The following is a 23453-nucleotide window of genomic DNA, read 5'->3' on the forward strand; positions in this document are numbered from 1 at the left end:
CTCCCCAGGCAGGAGCCTGGCAGAGGCTTGACCTGACGTGTCGGAGCTGCAAAGGGACAATTCCTCTGCCATGCTCTGCAGGGCTGGTGACCTGTCCTGCATCCCTGGGCCTCACCAGAGGCTTTCCCCCCAGCTACCTGTTGCACCAAACCAAGGCACCAGGGAAAGCTCTCCCATGCCCACCAGAGGAGCCAGGAACTCCACCAACAAGTTGGAAGGAGAGAAAGCAGCGGCAGCGGGAGCTGCATGGAATCGCTGCTGCAGAACATGGCACGGGGAGGCTCCTACAGCCACAGCCTGGCCATGCTGAAGTTTGCAGGCTCAGACCCTCCGTGGGGGCAAAGCCCTGGAGGCGTCTCAGGGGGCAGCAGGCGCTGAGCCCAGGCTGGTGTGGGGCTGAGGGCCGTGGTGCTGGGCAGCAGCCAGGGCGCCCAGGGGCACCCACAGGGAGGGTGGGAGGAGAGAGAGGTGCGTGGGGAGGGATGAAAGGATGGAGGAGCAGGGGAAGGAGTGAAAGAGATCTGCGCCCTCCACCCTGCACTGGGTATAAAATCGTGGCTCCCCGTGCCAGCCTCTCCAAAAAAAGGCCACGGGGGCACAGCCAGAGGCTTCCAATATCCTTCCCTCTGCCGCAGGGAGGGGGCAGCCGGTTCCCAGAGCCACCATGGGGGGCCGGGGGCTGCAGGGCAAGGACGGCTGTGCCCCTGCCAGGCACGATCTGCAGCACAGAGGGCACACGCAGGAGGGACAGAGCCACCACCCAGCAGGGACTGGAGACCCACGGGGCTCCCGGGAGGCTCAGGGTGGGGTGGGGAGACAAAACTCTACAAGACATCGAGGCACAGAGAAAAGTCCACTACCTCCCACCTCCCCAGGCGCGCACACAGAGCATCCCAAAGCACGCAGGGATCAGAGCACGGGGAGCTAGTAAATCCAAGCCTCGGGAGGGGCTGGGGGACTCCCGGGGGTGGGGGAGAAAGGGCTCAGCTCCTGTCAGGAGCAGGCAAGGAGCTGAGGACAGGAGGGGGAGCAGCAACAGGGCGAGGAGAGCATCCCCGGGGGCCGGGGCACCCCTCTCGGCACACCTTACCTGCCCGATAGTGCCACACACGCGTGTCCTGGGCAGCCCCCGAGGCAAATCCGGGCAGCACGGCCGGGGGCTCCCGGGGCTGCAGAAAGGATATGGCCAGTCGATGAGCTTCTTGGCGTATTTCCTGACTATGTTCTCTTCCCCGAAGAGGAAGAGCGATCTGTTGACGGTGAAGCAGTTCTGCCGGACGGGGATGGGGTTGTACAGAGCCATAGTCCGGGCTCTCTGCGCTTTGGTTTGCTTGAAGGCTCCAGGGCTCCCTCCCGCAGGGGCAGGAGCTCCTTGCCGGCTCCGGTTCTGGTCGGAGCCCCCATCTCCGGAGCCCAGCCTGCCGGCCACTGCCTCCCCAAAGCGAGCCATCCTGGAAGAAAACACACAGGTGAGCCAAAGCAGCAGCACCGAGGCGGCGGGGGGGTGGGGGGGGGAGGGTGGGAAAGAAGAGGGAGGGGGTTGCGGGGCGCAGTCCCAACCACAGCCCCCTCCTCCTCTCCGGGTGATGCTCAGCTCCGTCTCTCCTCCATCCCTCCGGGGGAGCGGGGACCCGCGTGGAGGAGAGGCGGCAGCGTGCGGCACCGGCTGGGCAAGGGGGGCAGCCGAGCCTCGGGCCCACCCAGAACGGCCACCCGGGCAGCGGGGCGGGCAGCGAGCCTTCCTCCTCCTCCTCCTCTGTGCCCAGCGGAGGCCGCAGCCGCTCAGTCCCTAAGCACCTTCCCCCACGAAGCAAGGGGTTAACCCCAGCCACATCCTCCCCACCGCCGTGCCCCAGAGCCCAGAGCAGCCCCTCGGAAGCCGCCAGCCCCGCCGCAAGGCGAGCCGAGAGCCCGGCAAGGGCAGGGAGCGGGGTCCCTGCAGCCACCCCGTGGCAGAGGAAGGCACGATTCGGAACAGCACCCAGCGCAGCAGCCGCGCCCGGGGGAACAGGTTGCAGCGTGGTCCAGCCTAGTTAGAGCCAAGTGTCCAACTCCTTCCTCCCGACTCCATCTTCAGCATCCTGCGGGAGCCCGGCCGCCCATGGCAGGGGCAGCGGGCGGGGGCGGAGGGCCGAGCCCCCGGGCGGGCACCTGCGGTGGGCAGGGATGCCCGGGCAGGAGCACGCAAGGCGGCGTCGGGCTTCCCGCAGGAGCCGGGCCACGAAAATTAAAGGCTGCCGCGCCTCTGCAGCTCGGGGCCAGCTCGCTTTAATGAAGTCAGTGGCAAGACAGGCGCACAGCAGCGCGCACACACGCGCAGCACGCCCGGCTCGCTCCCTCGCTCCATCCAGCGCGTTCTTTTGGCAAGCACGGGAGCTGCCGCAAAGGAAAATCAGAGGCGAGGGGTGGGTCTGAAGGGAACAAAGGCAATAGGGGAGCCCCCACCCTGCCAGAAGCGCGCACACATTCCCCCCCGCCCTGGCTGCAGAGGGCTTTCCAGCACACGGGGGCTCTTAGGTGAGTGGCTAAATTGGGGAGCGGGGGGGGGGGGGCTGCCCTCTCTGCATCTCGCCCAGCCCACCTCAGCCCGCACCGAGCATCTCTCTGTGGCCACACGCATCATCCTGCCCCATCCCCGGGACACTTCGGGGCTGCCGGAGCCGCCCGATGCCAGCGGGTGCCCGGGGAGTGCCCTCCTGCTCACTCGCATACAGATGAGCCTCCACACCTCGCTATTTTCCTCCTTTTGACACACGAGGTTGGCTGGGAAAAGCGGCTCATCCGAGAGGTGTAAACAACCCAGGGGCTGGATGCGCCCCTGCAGGAGCTTCCCTGGGGGTGGGGGGTGACCCTGCTCCCCCCTGCAGGCACCCCAGGGAGGACAGGGGAGTGGGGACACTGCTGGTGCTGCAGCCACGCGTGTGCCAAGGTCACCCAGGGTCCCCTGGGGCTGTGCTGGACTCTGCCCCGGGATGGGGGCTGCCCACCCACCTTTGGGGAACCCACCCTGGCCTCCTGGCACACACAGAGTACCCCCCAGACCCCCAGGGATGTCCCCAAGTCCTCTTGGCACAGCGGGGCACAGCACACAACACACCCTGCGAGCTGTTCACACGCAGGGTCCCCCACCCCTCCTGCTGAACCCCGAGGCCACAGAGCTCCCAGGCCCTGTGACACCCTCTGCCTGCATTTCCCACCCCCACAGCTCCAGCCAGCAGCACAAGACACCCAGGGTCCCTGTCATGCTTTCCCCATGTCCACCCCACCAACAACCTGCTCTGCAAGCACAGTGCCTGCAGCCCTGTCCCTCACACCTGCTGTGAGGCAGCCAGGACTGCTTGAGGCATTTCAATTTTTATAAATAAATAAATGCATTAATCAATCAAGATCCCAATCACATCAATCATTGACTCATTTGGGCCAGGGCTTCTCCCCCTGTGCAGCCTGGCAACACCTGACCAGGGACTTCCCCTCTCTGCAGGCACTACAGTGGCTGAAGGGCACAGGGTTTGTTTTTGGGCCAGGCTCTCCTGGGTGCACTGCCAGGAGCCCTTGGGCTGAGAAAGAGGAAGGACCAGATCCTCCTCAGCAAGATACCAGAGAGGTGTTTGCAAAAAGGCTTGTGGGATCACTGTCCCACCTCAGCCAGGCACCGAGCCCACCAGCTCTCCGTGACACCCAGCCCTTCTCAACTCCCTGCTTCCAGTGGTCTTTCCAACCAGGGGTGGGTATCTGGGGCTTTTACCACAGGCCCCTGGTCACCTCACAACCACCCTGCAGCACAGAGCAGAGCAGAGGTGCTCAGATCCCTCCCAAAACACTTCCCAGGTCACCAGCCAGCCAGAGTCACCCTGGCTTTTCATTCTACTGGCATCAGGCAAGGAGGTGGCCACAGCAGCTACCAGCTAATTACAGTCCCTTCCATCCAGCCCAGGCAAGACACTGCCCCAAAGGAGTCAATTATTATTTGTGGCTCACCCCACCTCTTCTTCCACCTCCCCCTCCTCCTCCTCCCCCCCACCAACGCTGCTCTTGCCACCTTTCAGCCCTTTAGGCACTGTTAATTAAGCCCGAGGCTGAGCCCATTGCTGGGAGCAGATCCTCAACCTTGCAGAGCTCCTGCTCCTGCTGCCCCAGCCCTCTCCCACCCCTGCCTGCACAGCAAGGGCTCCCCCAGCCCAAATTCAGGCTCTGGGTGGTACCCAAAGCCCCAGGAGGATGGGGAGGCTGCACCCAGCACTACCCCTGCATCCCCTGCCTGGCTCAGAGCAAGGGCTGAGGGGAAGGAGGCAGCCTTCCTCCTCCATTCCCTAAAAGCAGGGATGCAGCCCTTACCTGGACACTTCTGCTGGGGCTCTGGGCTGTCCCCTGAACCCAGAGCTGGCTCTCACCTCTGCTCTACACTCACTGCTGCAGAGCAGAGCTCAGGATGACCCCGCTGGGAGCCTCTCTCCTGCTCAGACAGTGCTAAAGGATGGGATATTTATGAGAAAGCAGCTCCTTAAGAGAAGATTGAGAGCCAAAAGGAAATAAAAAAAAAAGTCTCTGGCTATGCCAAGAGATGCAGGCTCTGTTTCCCAGGATGTTTATTGCCATCCTCATCTTGACCCTCACCCATCAAGCCGGGATTTGTGAGTCAGGGACGAGTGTGGCTGGTGCCCACATGATTCAACACAGTCCAGGGATTCAGAGCCAGCCCTGTGGGGCTGTTTGGGTTTTTTGGCAGGGCAGGAAATGCAGGAAGACAGGGAACAGCAGGTGCCAGGACAGGAAGGCGCTGGGGATGAGCTCGGTTTTACACAGACAGGCTAACACTCCTCTGGTCTCCAGCAAGCTCTGAGGAGGAGCAGCTGAGGGAGCTGAGGGGGGGCTCAGCCTGGAGAAAAGGAGGCCCAGGGGAGACCCTATTGCTCCTGAAAGGAGGCTGCAGCAAGGAGAAGGCTGGTCTCTCCTGTCAGGCAACAAGTGACAGGACAAGAGGAAACAGATTCCAGTCACACCAGGGGATGTTCAGGCTGGATTTTAGGAAAGGTGCCTTGTCCAAAAGCGTTGCCTAGCCCTGGAAAAGGCAGCCCATGGAAGTGCTGGAGTCACCAACCCTAGAAGGATTTGAAAGATGTGCACATGTGGCACTTGGGGACACGGCTGAGTGGTGGCCTTGGCAGTGCTGGGTTAATGTGTTGGGAAGGATGAAAGTTAGACAGAAAGTCTCACAGCTATGTGTGCTTAGCAGAAAGATTTTTGAATGTAAAACCTGAAGAAGTAATAGAAATGGAAGCAAGTTTTGATAGAGAAGAAAAGAATTGCTGAGCCAGCCTTACTGGATAACCAAGGAGGCAAAGGGTGTGTGAGTTAGAAGGGGTTTGTATGGCTTAGAGCAAAGGATAAACCCACCTCCAACAAGAAGATGTTTTTACCAAGCAGAAAGGTAGCACAGGCAAACAAGTCAGCAAATGTGGCAAATGTTGCAGCAAAAAGGTCTCAGAATTTTCCACTGCAAGAAAACTGAAAAGCAACTTCTGGCTTAAACTGTAATGTACTTTAAGTGATTGGAGAACAGCAACATGAATATGGTAATTACAGTAGTTATGATGGGCTATGGACAATAGTTCAGGGATAGATTGGTTCTACTGTATGAAGATGCTCAGCAAAGAAAAGTACAGAATGCACTGTAACCAAACCCAAAGGGTCTCCAGGCCTGCCTGCAGCTGGAGCTGACAGCTGTGGGCACAGCTCTGTCACCCACCACCCTGGACTGCTGTAAGGTCTTGGATGGAATAAACTGCATTTTGGAGAGCCCCTGGAGTCCTGCATCCCTCATTAATGGTTGGACTCGATGAGTTTCAAGCCTTTTCCAACCTAAACGATCCCACACTCCTGTGATTCTCCCACCAACGCTGCCACTCGAGTCCCCTCCTTGCTCTCCCCTCGCCTCTCCCAGCCCTCCCAGCATCCCGGACATCGCCGGGACACGGGGCTGTCCCTCCCGGGATCCCGAGTGCCACATCCCCCTCCGTGGAGCCGCTGCCGCTCCGGCATTGCCATCTAGTGGCAGCTGTCCCCTCCCTGGCCACGCCAGCCTCGGGCTGCCCCGGCCGCTCCTTCCCCAGGGATGCTCGGGTCAGATGCGAACGCCCCCGAGCAGCTCCCGCATCCCTTCGTGCGCCCCGAAATCTCCTGGCTGGGCTTTGCTGGGTACAGGCACCCCAAAAAAAATCCCCAAAACAAAAGAAACCCCTCAAAAAAAAAAAAAAAAAAAAAAAAAAAAAAAACAAAAACAAAAACAAAAAAACCCACAAAAAAAAAAAAAACCAACAAAAAACCCCCAACCCAGAAACAAAAAGAAACAAAAAACAAACAAACAAACAAAAATTTAAAAAAAACACAAAACCCCACCAAAACAAACAAACAAACAAAAAGAAACAAAAAAAACCCAAAAAACCAACCAAACAAAAAACATACAACAACAACAAAAACCAAACCAAACCAAACAGAAAAAAAAAGGCCACAAAACCAAACCAATCCAAACCAAAACAAATTTTAAAAAAACCAACCAAACAAAAAACACCCAACAACAAAAACCAAACCAAAACAAACAAGCAAAAAAGGCCACAAATCCAAACCAAACAAAACAAAACAAAAAAAAAAACACCAAAAAACCAACCAAACAAAAACCACCCAACAATAACAAAAATCAAACCAAACCAAACAAACAAGCCCACAAAACCAAACCAAAACAAGACACAAAAGCCACCAAAAAAAAACCCAAACCAAAACAAAGTACCCAAAGGACAAACAAAAAACCAAACCCACCAAAACAAACAATAACAAAAACAAAAGAAAAAAACACTAAAAAACCCTACCAAAACAAAAAACAACAACAAAACCCCCCCCCAAAAAAACCACACACAAAAAAAGAAAAAAACCACAAACCCACCATAACAAACAACAACGGAAAAACAAAATAAAATGAAAAACCCACAAAGAACAACAAAAACCCAAGCAAAACAAAAAGCAACAACAACAAAAAATTAAAAATGCCAAAAATCCAAACAAAAACCAAAAAAAACCCCACCCAAAAATAAAAACCTCCAAAAAACCAAAACCAAACAAAACAAAACAAAAAAAAACCAGGAAACAGTGTTCAAAGCATCCTCTGCCAGGCCCTGGGATGCTCAGACAGCCAGAGCTGCTCCTCAGCTTGGAGGGAGCACCAGGCAGGGAGGAACTCCCTGAGCAGAGGCTGAGTTGGGGCTGTTCAGCCTTGAGGAGGCTCCAGGGAGAGTTTAGAGCCTCTTCCAGTGCCCAAAGGGACTCCTGAGAGCTGGAGAGGGGCTTTGGACAGGGCCTGGGTGACAGGACAAGGGGGAAGGGTGAGATGGGATACTGGGAAGGAATTCTTGGCTGTGAGGATGGGAGACACTGGCACAGGGTGTCCAGAGAAGCTGTGGCTGTCCCATCCCTGGAAATGTCCAAGACCAGGTTGGATGGGACTTGGAATAACCTGGTCTAGGGGAAGGTGTCCCTGCCCATGGCAGAGGGGTTGGAGCAAATGATCTTTAAGCAAATGATCTTTAACGTGCCTTCAAACCATTCATTCTATAATTCCAATAAAGAGTCTGGAGAGGGAGGACAGGCTCCCCTTCCATGACTGATATCCCCAGGACTACACTCATCTTAGAAAGTGCCTTTTGGCATCCTGATTTATTTTTTAAATATGACTATGCTGAGAGGAAAAAATAAAATTTTAAATTAAAAAAAAAAAGAAGGATCAAATGAGATCCATCTCTCTCCAGAGTACTCTGGCCAAATTTTAAATTGGGACTGAGTAGCTGTGACTCAGAATTGTGTTTATAACCATGAAGGAATGCAAGGTTTTTTCCAGGAACAGTCTCATTACCTGCTGGATGAGAAGGAGGATGAGGATGCAAAGGAGAAAAGTCCTGCTGAGCCCAGCACCTCTGCAGCAGCAGGGACACAGAATCCCTGGCCTGGAACACTCCAGCCTCTGCCTGATGCTCATCTGTGCAGATGTTGGCAGCTGTGGCACAGCCAGGACAGCCCTGATGGCATTTCCTGTGCCAGCAAAGCCCTGCAGAGGCTCTGCAGCACCTCAGAGCGAGGCAGCTCTCACCAAAGCAGGGAAGGTGGCTCCTCTCTGCCACCTGCTCCCACTTTCCTCAAACAGCAGGATGTGCCTTCTCCAGCCCTGGCAGAGATGGGCACCACCATCCTCTGTGGCACTGTTCACAGGGGGCCCAGGGTGAGGGAAGAGATGAGAATCCTGAGTCCATGTTCAGAAGACTGATTTATTATTTTATGATATATATTATGTTAAAACTATACTAAAAGAATACAAGAAAGGATTTAATCAGAAGGTTTAGCTAAGACTAGAGAAGGAATGAATGACAAAGGTTTGTCTGTGACCCAGACAGTCTGGACAGCTGGGCTGGGATTGGCCATTAATTAGAAACAATCAGATGAGACCAATCCCAGATCCACCTGCTGCATTCCACAGCAGCAGAGAATCATTGCTTACATTTGTTCCTGAGGCCTCTCAGCTTCTCAGGAGGAAAAATCCCAAGGAAAGGATTTTTCATAAAACATGCTGGTGACAATCCTCACCACCACCAGGACAGCAGCCCAGAGCTGGAATTCTCTGGGATTCATCCACTGAGGGTTCAGAGGGCTGGGAGAGAAGGGAGAGCCATCAAATGTCACACCAGGCTGTGAATTCTGCACTGCCTGCCCTGCCCTGGGCTGCAGCAGCAGCTCCAGTGTCACCCAGCAGCTGTGGCAGGAGAACTGGGATGTGTGTGTGGGGCTGGAAGTGGAGTTATCTGTGTGCTGCCATGAAACACCCCCACGTTCACTGCTGCCTTACCCACCAGGACCCACCAGTCCAGTCCTGGCATCTTCAAATCAACAAGAAAGCAATCTTGTGAAGCTCTCTTTTGCTGCCACAAGGGAATCCTTCTCTGGGAAAGGAGATTTTGGTGGCTGCATCTCCCCCCTGCCGAGCTTGTGCAGGTGGTGGAGATGCAGAAGAAGCAGTGCCAGAACAGCTCTCACCCAGGCTTCCCCCTGCAGCCCCTTCCCAAGACCCCAGCTGCAGCACACCTTGCATTCCCACCCTTTTCCTGACCTATCTCCAAGTGTCTGCCCAGGACAATCCAGCCCAGAGCATCCCTGCTCCCACCTCCTCAAACTCCTGCCAGTTCTCAGCTGCTGAGCAAAGCACAACACAAGCCTGAAGAAAAATGCCACAAAAACCCGAGAGCAGCAGGTCCCACCCAAGGTCCCCAAAGCCACAAGGTCCCACCAGAAGCCACCAGGGCCTCCATCCCTTCCCCTCCTCCCCTGCATGCAGATGATCACTTCACAGTGACCTGTGGTGACATTTTCTGTGCAAGCAGAGGGGACACACATTAATGGTGTTCTGATGTCATTATGAATTTTTTCTTTATATTTTTAGTGGCTTTAACATGCATATTTGCAAATTTTTAAGTCTAATCATTTAGCATAGTTTTGTATTTTGTTAAGCTAAAAAAAAAAAAAATAAACACCTCAAAAACTTTGCAGTTAGAAGATAAAAAAGTGTTACATTATTTTGAAAAATTAAATTTCTCTTAAAATACATCTTCTAAATGAAGATTAAACTCATTTAAGGGAGATGTGGCCCCACACCACTGCTGTGGGAGCAGGGCAGCTCATGCATCAGAGCCACTGGTGCAGCAGAACATTGCTGCATCTTGAATTAGAGGTGGATTTATCAACCAAGCAGTGAGATCACAGAATGGACTGGGGTGGGAGGCACCTTTAAAGGCCATTTAGCCCAATTCCCCATCTTCAGCTAGGCCTTCCCATGAATGGCAGGCTGGGAGATTAGAGGACAGCAAAGGAACCTGCAGTGCTGGGCACAGCAGGGATATGCATCCAGCCCTGTGCATCCAGCCCCACACACCCACTGGAGCTGATTTTGGGGCTCACTCTGTCCCTGTGGAGCTGAATGCCTGTCCCCAACCCACCCCAGAGGCTGCTCAGCACTTTGTACTCCCCAGAAACACCCAACCAAAACCCAGAGCCACCTTTGAGGGTGCCTGGCACTGCCCAAACCAGCTCAGCTGACACCTTCAAACAGAGGCAGGTGAGACCCCATCACCCCAAAACTGCTGAGAAGAGGGACAGCATTGCAGGAATGCTCCCCCCAGCCTGACACTGCCTGCTCCCCCCTTTCCTACCCAAATACCCCACTCTGAGAGCTCCTGGCAGTGCAGAGCTCCTCAGGCTAACCCTGCCTTAGCCCGGGAGGCTTTGTGGCTCAACTGAAGGGCCCTGGAATAATCAGCCATTAATAAATTGCCTGGAGTGCCCTGCTGCTTTATTTAGCTTTGCCAGCCCGGGTTCTAATTAGCATTTGCAGTCACATCCTGCCTGCTCGGGGCAGGCATGCAGCAATCCCCCCTCTCAGGGAACAGCTCTCCACCCTCCCCTCTTTGCCACCACATTAAGGAGAATTTCCAAGCCTGCTTCCAGCCCCCAGATCCCTGCACACAAGCCATCCCCTCAGCCAAGAGCTGTGGAGCATGCCAGGCTCAGGCTGGCAGGAGGTGAGATCACAGCTCTCCATCCTCCTCCATCTCACACAGGTCCAGCTTTGGGCAGGGCACTTCCAGAGAGGTCCACTTGAGAAGATCCAATAGGGATATTTCTGAATGGCCCTGCCCAAAATATTGGGACTGAGCAGTGTGGGAACCCAGGAAATTCCTCTGGCTGCCCTGGAGGGCTCCAGCCCCTGCCTGGGGGGGCTCAGAGACCTTGGCACACAGCCCAGGACCCTGTGCCTTTGATTTAGCCCTTGGAAAAAACAATTGCCAACCTTGTATGAAGGATTACAAGCCATGAAAGTTCAAGTGGAATGATGGTGAATTTATCACAGGGTGAAAAATAGATTTTTGGGGTTTTTAGAATGGGGGCTCAGGGGACAAGATGGAAGAATCTGGGCATGTCCAGCCTTTCTCCTTCTTCATCTGTATCTCCACCTTCTGGGTGATGGTGGCACTTTTGGATTGGTTTAGAGCAGAAGCTCACTGTCTAACACAGGTGATGGGGATTGGGAAGTTATTGTAAATATTGTACAGGTAGTTTTTAGTATAAAAAGATAACAGTGCCCTGGGGCAGGCAGAGTGCCTCTGTCTGTCCTGCTGAGCGACCTCGGCTGGACAGGAGAAAGGATTTTATAGATAAGGAACAATAAACAACCTTGAGACCGAGAGCTGAAGAGCTCTGACTCCTTCATCAATGCCAGGCTGGGAAAAGAGACTTTGTGACACATCTGGGGGTCACTGAGAGCAGCAGAGACCCCGAGAGAGCAGCACGGAGAAAGAAAGAGCAAAGAGGTGAGGAAGGCTGGAGCAGAGACCCAGGGGGACACTCCCCTTCTTGCCACCAAAGAGGCAGACACCAAGCTGCCAAACTTTACATGTGTGTGGGAACACGCTCAGAAAATACATCCCCAGAGCCATCCATGGACAGCCAACAGCAGAAAACTTATTTCTAGCCCATCAAAGGGTTGGAGAGGGATTTCTAAAAGCTTTTTTTCAACTGCTACACTACCCAGAGCAAAAGAAACTCCCCAGCATCTCCATGACCCCCCTGGCACAGCCAAAGCCAGCAGGAGATTTTCTTCTCCCTCACACCCTTTTTCTTCTCCTCTTCACCCCTCCAAGAGGCAGGTCCATGCCTGAGGAGCTTTCTCTGATCTCTGCCCACCCTGCAAGGCTCAAGCTGGATAAACACAGCAGAGCTCCCACTGCCAGGGGTGGGATGGCAGAGGAGTCTCCTTCCTGCCTTTGGGCTGCAAATACCCCCTGCAAGAAAAAGAAAGCTGGACCAGAACTCCACCACCTCCATCTCCAACCTCATGCAACCAAACTCCCAGGCTCAGCTTTCTCCAAAGCAGCCCTGCTAGCAAACAGGGGTGGCTTTGACAAAACCACGTTGTCAGGACAAGAGCCAGGAGAAGAGAGAGCTGTTGAAAAAAAAAAAATTCTTTTCCCAGCAGGTCTGAACTTGCACTGAGCAGCTGATGCTCAAGAGAGCCAGAGAAGCCCCATCCCTGGCGTGCAGCCAGGAAGGAGATGCTGCTTCCCTCTCCCAAACCTGTGAAAGAGAAAAGGCCAAGGAGCAAAACCTCTCCCTGAGAGCTCCTCAGTGCTGGGAGGTGTGAAAAAGCTTCCCCCTTGCTGCAGTGACAGGCAGGCAGCTCAGCAGCCTCCCTGAAGGCAAACACCCTCAGCAGCCAAGGCTGAGCACAGCTCCCAGGATTCCTCAATGGGGAAAAAGCTCATTCAGGAATTTTTAGGCTCAATTCCACCCGGCAAAATGCAAGGGAAAGTGTCACGTTTGTATTTTCTGGAAAATCCCTTCAACCAGGACTCTTCTCCTGGGAAGCTGAGAAGCCTCAGAGAATAATGAAAACAATTCTTATCTCATTTGCTTCTCCTGTGTTTTGCTGCTTTGGAATGTGGTTGGAGATTGTTTACCCACAGGTCATTGTGTGATTGGTTTCATGTGAATTGTTTTCACTCTTTGGCCAATTTGGGCCAAGGTGTGTCGGGACTCTGGGAAGAATAACAAGGTTTCATTATTATCTTTTTAGCCTTCTGTAAGAATCCTTTCTCTATTCTTTAGAACAGTTTTTGAATATAATATATATAATATAATATAATATAATATAATATATATAATATAATATAATATAATAAATATAATATAATTAATATACTTACTATAATATCATATAATCTTCATTAATTAATCTAATGTAATATAATTCATATATGTCATCTAGTATATCATATTACTATACTGTAATATGTATCAGTCTCTCCTGTACTATCTTATCTATTAATCTTTACTGTATTCTCTATCATTCTCTCTTCTCTCTCCTATACTCTCATATCATATCCTCTCCTGTCCTTCCTACCTGTCTTCTTCTAATACTCCGCCATGGAGTCAGATTCATCATTCCTTCCTGCCACGGGGCACCCCACAAATACACAGGAGAGGAAGTTACAGCAATATCAGATTCTGAGTTGTGGAGGGGTGGGAGGAAAAGCAACCCCTGGGAGGCTCCTGTGGTGACAAATGAAGGAGCTGGGATTTGTGGCAGAGCTCGAGGAGATGAGGCAGGTTCCACCACAGCATCCTCCTCTGGTGGGGCATTCTGAGCTCACCAAACAAGCTGGTTGGCATCACCCAGGGAAGATGGGACCACTCCAGCTGGGATTCCAGGTGGGTTTTGGGAAGGACAATGTCCCACTGACCTCCTTCCCCACAGCTGGGGTAAGCACCAGAACATTTGAAAGCTGCTCTAGTACAACTCCAAGGACCTTCCTGAAGCTTTCCACAACCATGGAATGGTTTGTGTTGCAAGGAACCCTAAAGATCACCTCATTCCAACCCTTTCCATGGGCAGGGACACCTTCCACCCAGCCATGCTGCTCCCAGCCCCATCCAGCCTGGCTTTGGACACTTGCAGGGATGGGACATCCACAACTCTGAGCACCCTGTGCCAGGGCCTCTCCACCCTCAGCTGAGAAAATGCCATTTGGGGAGTGCCCAGTGAACCATCCTCTGGATTTTAAAATGGGAAGTGGTGAGGTAAATGGAAAATAAGTGATTGTCTGGTCAAACTAGATACCTGCTGAGGTCCCTGAATTACCTTTTACACTGTTATCCCTGAAATACAAACAGGGTGGGAGGGGCAGGGCAGGTACTACACTGAAGAAATGGAGAGTAGTAAATAACATTAACCCTACAAGCTGAGGAGGCTGGAAAATGCCTCTGTCCCAAACAGCAGCCAGCCTCCCATCAGAGTCACACAGGGACAGCTGGGGACTGCCTGGGAGAGGGGAAGAGGCTGAATTATCCCAGGGGAGGGAAGGATGAGGATGCAAACGAGCAGGAGATATCAGAAGTTTGGGTGCTGCACTGCATCACGATCTGCCAGTGCAGGGAGATGCTAAAAACCAGGCAGTGCTGAAGCAGAGGGCTGTGCTGCCATCCAGAGGGACTTCAGCAGCCTGGAGAAACAGCAGAGGAGCAGCATGGAGCTGGAAACACCAAAGGCTGTCTGTGCTGGCTGGGAGGGGGCTGGGCAGGGAGAGCCCCACAGAATTCACACAATCACTGGGTTGGAAGAGACCTCCAAGATCATCGAGTCCAGCCCAGCCCCAACACCTCAACTCAGCCCTGGCACCCAGTGCCACATCCAGGCTTGGTTAAACACCCCCAGGGATGGGGACTCCACCACCTCCCTGGGCAGCCATTCCAGAACTTTATCACCATTTCTGTAAAAGCTTTTCCCTGCTATCCAACCTGGATTTCCCTTGGTGCAGCTCCAGGCTGTGAGCTCTGGTTCTGTCAGTGCTGCCTGGAGAGAGCCCAGCCCCAGCTGAGCACAGGCACCTTTCAGGAGCTGTAGAGAGTGATGGGAGCACCCCTGAGCCTCCTTTTCTCCAGGATGAGCACCCCCAGCTCCCTCAGTGGTTCCTCACAGGGTTTGTGCTCCCAGCCCCTCTCCAGCCTCGTTGGATGTGCTCAAACATCTCCACATCCTTCCCAAACTGAGGGGCCAGAGCTGGGCACAGCACTCAGGGTGTGCCCTCCCCAGTGCCAAGGACACATCCCAAGGGACCACCAGCACTGTGCTCTTGAAAAAAACGGGCCAGCAGCCCCCTGGGGTGTGTCAGGCAAAGCCAGTGGGTCCAGGAGGTGGCCTGTCCCCTTCATTTAGCCCTGGTGACACATCCAGAGTGCTGTGCCCCACAGGACAGGGGACACGGGCGACTGGAGCAGCTGCAGCCAGGGTGGCAGGAGGACAGGAGCTGGAGAGGTGGGGCTGCTCAGCCTGGCTGGAAGAGGCTCACAGAGCATCTGATCCATGCACAGAGCTCCTGGCAGGGGGGAAGGGGCAGAGCTCCTCTCAGGCTGGACTGTGGCACAAACTGCCACCAACCAAATTCTGCCTGCAGAGAGGATGAACTTTTCACTGTGAGGGCAACCAAACATTTGGGACAAGCTGCCCAGAGAGGCTGTGGACTCTCCATGTTTGGAGACACTCAAAACCCACCTGGATATTCTGCTGGGAGGGCTGTGGAGCCTGCTCTGGCTGACCCTGCCTGAGGCTCTTTGCCACTTCACTGCCCCACAATAATTCTGTGTTTCTGAGCCAGGGCCAGCCCCAGGGCTGGTTCCTGAGGTGCTGACAGAGCTTCCCAACACCTGCAGCTGAGATCCTAGGGAGGGAAGCAGGGGCTGCCAGGATGCAGTGGCAAAACACCAGGCAGCAGCTCCTGAGTGGAGGCATCTCCTGGGGACCACCTGAGGAGCTCCCTGGAGCCACTTCTGAGCCTGCATTATTTCTGAATGAACTTCAGAACAATCAGCCTTAACAGAAATCAATCTTAACAGAAAAATGCTCTTCATTAACTTAATGGAATAATAAAACACAGCACTACAATGAAAATAACAACATGAGAAATTTACTGGAGAAACTAAAAAGGGTATAAAAAGTGTGTTATGGTTTTAGGAGATTCTGTTTGGCTTGCAGCAGCTTGTGGCTTCATCAAAAACAAAGCAGTCATTGTGTTCTCTTTTGTCCATATTGGTCCATATCAGTCTAAAACTTTTTCCATTCCGTATTTAGGGATTTTGTGCTGCTGGCAGAACTCCTGTCTCCAACACTGCAGAAATATTAAATAAAGGCATCTCCTGGGAACCACCTTGTCCTTCCATGCTCAGCTCCTGAGGAGCTCCCTGGAACCACTCCTGAGCCTGCACTTGTGGTGTTTGTGAGGGTCCCCAGGACGAGGTGAGAGAGAAATCTAAATTCTCAGAAAGCTGATTATATATTGTATTGTATTGTATTGTATTGTATTGTATTGTATTGTATTGTATTGTATGTATTGTATTGTATTGTATTGTATTGTATTGTATTGTATTGATTATATAGATTATATTTATTATATTATATTATATTCATTATATTATATTATATTATCTTATATTATATTATATTATATATATTATATCATATCTATATATATTATATTATATTATATTATATTCATATTATACTAAAGAAAGGATGCATCAGAAGGCTTCACAAGGATGAATAATGAAAGCTTGTGACAGACTCCTCAGAGTCTGACACAGCTGATGGTGATTGGACATTAATTAAAAACAATACACATGTTTGGATAAACAATCTCCAGACCACATTCCAGAACAGCAAAACAGGGAGAAGTTGAAGCTTCCCAGCTTCTCAGGAGAAGAAATCCTGGTGAAGGGATTTTTCAGAAAATATCAGGGTGACATGCACTGGCTCGGACCCCCCTGGAGTGCCCCCCCTCTGGCAGCCCTTGGGAGGCTCTGCAGTCACTGGAATTAACTCTGGGAATTCCTGCAGGGTGTGCCAGAAACCCAGGCTTTGAGGAAACTGGGGGAAGGATGCTGCTGTTTCCATGCTGTTGCCAGGATATTCAGTGGAACTCCAGTTCATGCCAGGTCAGAAAAACAAACTCTGCCAGAACCCAGGACATTCCCTCTGGCTGCCCTGGATGATTCCAGACCCTGGCAGGGAGCTCAGAGACCTTGGCACAGAGTCAAACACACCTGTGCCTTGGATTTCAGCCCATGGAAACAATTACCAACTTTGTGTGAGGAGTTACAAGCCATGAGAGTTTGAGTAGGATGACAGTGAATTTGTCACAGGGTGGAAAAGTAGAATTTTGGGGATTTAGAATGGGGGTTCAAGGGGCAAGATGGAGGGATCTGGGTGTGTCCTGTCCATCTTCTGCCTCTTTGCCCTCCATCTTCTGCTGTGATGGTGACACTGCTGGATTGGTTTAGAGCACAGACAGACTGTCTAACATAGGTGATGGGTATGGGAAATTCTTGTAAATAAAGTACAGGTAGTTCTTGGTATAAAACATTAACACCACCCCAAGAGCAGGGACTGTGCCACAACCCGACCTGCTGGACAGCTCTCAGCAGGGCAGAGAGAGAATGGAACAGATAACAGAGAATAAACAACCTTGAGAAGCAGAGCTGACAAATCTCGACTTCTTCAGTCGTGGGGCTGGGAAAAAAAGAGACTTTCTGATACCTTGGAGGTCATCTCAACCACAGAAACCCCAGAAAACTCCTCCCCAGGATGCAAACCTCGATCTGCACTGAAGGGAAGCAGGGGCAGCACAGGGAGGTTCAGGGCAGGTGGTTTTTGCAGAGATGTTTCTCTGCTGCTCGAGGCAAGGTGCCATGACAAAAACCACATTTCAAGGCACCCACTGCCAGGTTTAGCACCCCCAGAGTCCTTTTCACTGCCTGCACTGCTCCTCATGCAGGGGCAAACATCAACAGGCAGAGCCACCTTAACAAAGAGACTCGTTAGGCTCAGACAGGTTAATTGCTCTGCAGGGGTTGCAGAGGACTCGGAAGCATGGGTGCATCTATAGGCAGGATGCTCCCAGGTATGGAATTCCCAGCTTCAGCTGCCCCTGAGATCCCAGGGCTTTGGCCTGCAGAGCCCCCAGAGCTCTGCCTGAGCTGCCCCTGCCCTATTCCCCAGCCCTCCCAAAGCCCTGGGGTGGTGGCCACAGACATCTGGAGAGGAGCCCAAGGTGGGATGGACAGACCCAGACAGTGCTGAGTTGGAGCCCTGGCTGCTGAGAATTTGAGATTTTCTCTGCTGGCAGGCTCTGACCCCCAAGAGAACCCTGCATTGACCTGAGGACCTGGAGAAGCTTCCAAAATGGAATGGTAGAACTGGGATTGTGGGTGTGGAGTTTGAGTAGAAGTGTGCAATATCACATGGTGGAAAACTCAGAGTTTAAGGTTATAGAATACAATAATATCTATAAAGCAAGATGGAGGTTTTAGGGCAGTGGCTGGTCCTAAAGGTCCTTCACCTTCTTCTCCATGGGTTTGGGTGGTTTTGTACAATTGGGTTAAAAAGTCCCCATTGCAGGGCACAGGTGGTTTGTTATTGGGTTAAAACTAAAAATAATTTAGGTGTCACTTCTTAATTGGACAGTTTATCCTTAAAAGGCCTTTGGAGAGAGAGAGAGAGCCATGGCTCCATTTTTACCTTGTTAAAGTACTGTAGAAGTCACAGTTTGTGAGACTGTAACAGAGATAAGAACTAACAAACATCTGAGTCTGAACAAGAAATTCCATCTCATGCATTTAATCCCAACCTTGGCAGAGAGAAGAAGCAAAAGAATCAACAATATGCTGGGAGGTATCAATGGAACTGGCAGCCCAGCACACACCAAAAGGCCCTTTGTCTCATTCAACACCAGTGAAAAGAATTAAAAAAAAATAGGATGTAAGGGGAGAAAAAGCCCTCATCTTCATTTGTAATGCGGGATGCAGAGCGGGCACATAACCAGACAGAGGCTGCCAAGCCATAAAAAGCCAGTGAGATCTGTGAGCAGCAGCACCAAGTGTGTCTGCAGCCTGTTCTGTTCTCTCCTGCTTCCCATCCAACCACACGGAGGCAGAGCTGCAGAACATCCCGGCCCCACAGGAGCAGCACACGGCTCCCTGGAGCGGGAATTTGCTGGGTCTCCTTCTCCTGGCAGCTCCCTAGGCTCCCAAAAAAAAGGAGATCTCGCAAAGTCTCAGTGCCAGAGACACGAATTGAGATGCTGCAAGATGGGACATCACTTTTATTTACATTATCCTGTGCTGAGGGCAGAGTGCTCTGCTTCCCACGGGACACTCAGACCCTCCACCCACCTCTCAGGGTTGGGATACTGGGACACACAAGACAGATGATGGACTTTGGACCTGGCTAGCTTGAGAGATTTGATAACAGGATGCTTTGGCAAGAGCAGACAGAACTTTGAGGATTAAATCAAGATTGCAAGAAGATTCAGTCAGATGGGTTTACTGGAAAAAGAAAATTGCATTCTGCAAGCAAGAGATGTTTAAAATGTATAAGTTTGTTTATGTGATCTTTAACACAATCGCTGTAGTAAAACATTACTAGCCTTCCTAGAATAAGTATAACAGCAGCTGTACTCCACAGTAAAACTGGATTCTTTGACCACCTCAAAGTCTTCCCCACCTCTCCTCATTGCTGACACCTCAGGTGCTCAAAGGCTGAGTTACAGCATCCCACCTTCACTGTGCCACGGGTCTGCTGCTTCTCCCCAGCCTTCTCCACTCCCTGCCCAGCACCTGCCTGGAATCAGGCTTTGCCATGCATCCTGGCTGCAAACACCATCCCAAAACCAGGGCACAGCTTGCATTCCCCAAGCTGCACAAGCCAGGCTTAACAAATCCCCATGCACCTGTGGGGTCCCGCCATCCAAGCAGGGTTGGCTCCTGTGTGTTTCCTGAAGCCTTTGTGGGATGTGCTCCCTGTGTGGCTCTGCCTGTCCTTACCATCAACTGAGGAAGCAGCTGCTCCTCCTGGAGAAGCCACAGGAGGTTCCCTCTGCTTATTTTGATGAGGAGCTTTTCTTCTGAGCTGTCTCTAAGCCCAGCACTATCCAAAGGATGCTGCCAGGCACCCAGAGCAAACCCAGCACTGATTCTACCTCGGAGATCTCTCCAGGTACCTCCATCCCTGACTCCAAGGTGTGCTCGCAGGGCAGCAGGCTGGCACTCTGGAAAAATGGGGTTTGGTGTGTGCCCTGGGCTGAAGCCCCTCAGACATGAACAAGGTGTGTGGGTACATTCATTTTTCACCATAAGTTAATCCTCCCCCAGAGCCACTGCCCCACAGGCACTTTGTGCTTTCTCTTTTCTGCCTTGATTCACTCTTGGGAAGGAAAAAAAAACAACCAAAAAACCAGGGAAAATAGCATTTCAACCTTCCTGTTCTTATTTTACTTGTGGAACTGTTTCACAGGCAAAAAGGCAGAGGGGGAGGTTTAGTGAGGGTCAGACCTGCCAACACTGGTGAGCACAAAGAAGGAGCCAGAGCCTTCCCTCACTACCCTCAGAGCAGCTCCACCACCCAGCAGCAATGCCACACCTGCAGGGACAGGGGAGCAGAGGGCTCATGCAGCACCTTTGGCTGTGCCCAGCACCCTGCAGACCACCCAGCCACAGCCTGCAGCTGCTCAGACCTTTTCCATGTTTCCCATGTCCCAGCTGATGCCCTCCACCATGCTGGAGCTAAAGGAGAATAGCTCCCACACCCCCCTCACTGCTAACCAGAGCCAGAGTGCCCCAGTGAGAGCCCCCAGGGTGATCCAAGGCAGGTGGGATGGGCCCTTTGGAAAATGAAATCACAGGGAAATTGCATTATTACTAATAAAATTACTCATATGGAAATCAATTTGCTTTTTCTCACCCACAGGGCATCCATCCATTTCCAGAAAGCATCTCTGGTGCTGGGCTTGCTGGTGCTGCACACCCGCCTGGGCTTTGGCAAAGCTTTTGGGGAGAGCACTGATGGCTTGTCCCAGCAGGACAGAATGGTTGGGATTGGAAAGGACCTTCAAGATCATCTTGTTCAGCCTCCCTGCCACAGCCAGGGCCCTTTCCACCTGACCAGGCTGCTCCAAGCCCTGTCCAGCCTGGCCTTGGACACTTCCAGGGATCCAGGGGCAGCCCCAGCTGCTCTGGGCACCCTGTGCCAGGGCCTGCCCACCCTCATAGTCAAGAGTTCTTAACCTTAAACCCACTCACTTCCAGTTTAAAGCCATTCTCCCCCATCCTGCCACTGCATTCCTTCACCAAAAGTCCCTCTCCTCCTGATGTTAAAGCAGGACCCTCTGGCACGTGTTTTTTGTGGGTTGGTGGGGTAGCAGGGCACAGAGGTCTGAGAAAGGAACAGAACAAGCCTCTTGGTGCTCACCAGCATCCCCTGGCAGAGGCAGGCACTGGGGCTCTCTGCTCCTCAGGGGGACAGGGGGTCTGCAAAGCCCAAGGGCCAGAGCCCACCGTCCTCCCCACCATCACAGGCTTCCAAAAAACCATCACAAAGCAGGATGAAATGACAAACCCAATCACCCAGGAGCTGGGAAATGCAAAGCCAGGACCCTTCCAGCCCGGGGAAACATCCTCTTAAACCACACTGGGATGGCAGCACCCAGCACTGCTGCCTGAGCATTCCCACTGGGTTAAAAACAGAAATACTGGGCTTCTGGGGCTTTTTTTTAAATATTGAGCTGCTGGATGGAGCAACTGAGGGCAGCCAAAGGTGGGCACATCCCACCAGCAGGAGCAGGAAGAGCTCCAGCCCCACCACCCTGCCCCCAAGCAGAGCTGTGGAGCTTCAGGCCGCTAATTAGCGAGCCAGCAATTAACGAAACCTCCCCTCTGCTTCCTGCCCTGCCATGATTTATTCATCTGGCACCCCCGGGGGGGCTGCAGAAGATAACGAGGCACCGAGCACCTGCTGAGCCCAGATGGCAATTGATTATTTCCCCGGCAAAGCCAGGAGGTTCCCCGGGCCCCAAGGGATGAGCAGGGCCAGGGAGAGCCCAGCCACAGCCGTGGGCTGCTCTGCAAAAAAAGCAGGAGCAGCCTCAGCCTTATCACGAGTGATTTTATCATGGAAACCATCCCAAAGAAACCCTGCCAGCCTCACACCAGTGGAGCACTGACCTAGATCTTGCCCAAGCAACGTGCTACATCTAATTAATTCAGGGCCTCCCCTCTCCTTTGGGTGTTTTATTAAACATTATTCCCCAAGTCAGGTTCTGGAGGCAGGGAACTGCTCCAGACCAGGGATAGTGGAGTAGGATGTGCTGTAACAGCTTATCCCAGGCAATCTTGCTGATTGCTGGGCAGGCACAGGAAGGGAAAGCACCATTATTATTATTACTATTATTATTATTGTTATTGTTGTTATTATTATTATTATTAATAGTTGTTGTGTTAATATTATTGTAATTAATAATATTTAGTATTATTTATATTCTTATTTCAATGTGGAGCTGAAGCACAGCCTTGCCACACAGTTAGTGTTGGGTGAGAGAGGCTAATCCAGGACTTGGAGCTGGGCTTTTCTCACAGCGCCAAGGCAAACCACGAGAATGAGTTGGTTAAAGGAAAATAATAAATAAAACCTGTGGCTCTAGCTCTTGTTTTCTCAAGTTTGTTAATGTCCCAGCTTGCTCTGATTAAGGAAGAATTGGGCACTTTTTAGAATTGAACACAAATCATGGAAAAAACCTCTAAGATCCAGTCCAACCGTTAGCTCAGCACTTCCAGATCCCACAAAAAATGTCCCCAACCACCTTATCTACAGATAATCCCCTCCCAGCTGGGTCAAGCCACAGCAAAAGCAGAAAGGCAACAGCCCCAAAAATTATCTAAATACCCAGATACAGCCAAGGGAAACTGCCTGGAGGAGTTCCAAAACAGAGCTTCCAATTTTGCCTGCCACCCCACAATCTGGGGACACACCATTCCCATGGGATGCCACCCTCCAGCTCAGCGCCAGGAGATGGAGCCCACCTGGCCCTGGCTGCTCCACAGGGAGCAAGAGGAGACCCCCACACCCTCCCAGCAGCCCCAGCCAGGACAGGGAATGCTCCCACACCCCCCAGCTGCCCACCTGGGCTGGGGGCTGTTGTGTTTGAAGGAATGCCCTGATGAAGGCTGGAATGATGCATCTGACTTTATGTTTTTAGAGGGTTAATTTATTATTTTATGATACTATATTATAATAAAGAATACTAAACTATACTAAAGAACACAGAAAGGGTAGTTACTGAATGCTAAAAAGATAATAATGAAAACTGGTGACTCTCTCCAGAGTCCCGACAGAGCCTGGCCCTGAGTGGCCAAAGAGTGAAAACAACTCCCAGCAGAATGCAATGGAACAATCACCTGTGGGTGAACAATCTCCAAACACATTCCCCATCAGCACAGCACAGGAGAAGCCAATGAGATAAGGATTGTTTTCCTTTTCTCTGAGGCCTCTCAGCTTCCCAGGAGAGAAACCCTGGGCCAAGGGATTTTTTCCGAGGACGCGAACGCCGCGGGGGCTCTCGGTACTTACTCCCACTCCTTCCTCCGCGCCTGGGGCGTGCTCTGCATCTTGTGTGCCTCGTGTGCCTTGATGATGTCCCTCTGCTCGATGAGCCCTCCCCGCCGGCGCTTGATCACCTCGGGGCTGACGGCCACCAGCTGGGCCAGCCCCGGCTCCGCCTGGCCATGGCGGCAGCGCGACTCGCACAGCGCGTCGAAGGAGGCGGCGCGGGACACCAGGGCCTGGGCCAGGCTCTGCGGCTCCAGCAGGTTGCAGGACTGGGTGTTCTGCATCAGGCCCAGGCGGTGCTGGCGCCACGTCTCCTCCTCGGGCAGGGCCAGGATGCAGCGGGACGAGGCGGCGTCCAGCTCAGCCGCCCTCGCCGGGGCGCCCATGGAGCACGTCCCGAATCCCAGCATGGCTGCTGCTGCTGCTGCTGCTGGGGCTC

The 23453-nt window shown here is 52.4% G+C and overlaps 1 protein-coding gene across 2 annotated transcripts in view; it reads right to left on the reverse strand.

Moving 5' to 3' along the window:
• CACNA1E (calcium voltage-gated channel subunit alpha1 E) overlaps window positions 1-23115 on the reverse strand; it is a 119379-nt gene extending 96264 nt beyond the window's left edge. For both annotated transcript variants that reach the window (XM_050977450.1, XM_050977449.1), the window contains exons 1-2: window positions 23036-23115; window positions 1185-1451 (exon numbers count right to left, since the gene is read on the reverse strand). In XM_050977450.1, the coding sequence (XP_050833407.1) occupies window positions 1185-1451; window positions 23036-23073 (305 nt within the window). In that variant the 5' untranslated portion in view covers window positions 23074-23115. The remainder of the gene's footprint in view (window positions 1-1184; window positions 1452-23035) is intronic.
• Window positions 23116-23453: the final 338 nt, after the last annotated feature.

The sequence above is a fragment of the Serinus canaria genome, chromosome 8 (assembly GCF_022539315.1).
Source record: "Serinus canaria isolate serCan28SL12 chromosome 8, serCan2020, whole genome shotgun sequence".
NCBI classification, from domain to species: domain Eukaryota; kingdom Metazoa; phylum Chordata; class Aves; order Passeriformes; family Fringillidae; genus Serinus; species Serinus canaria.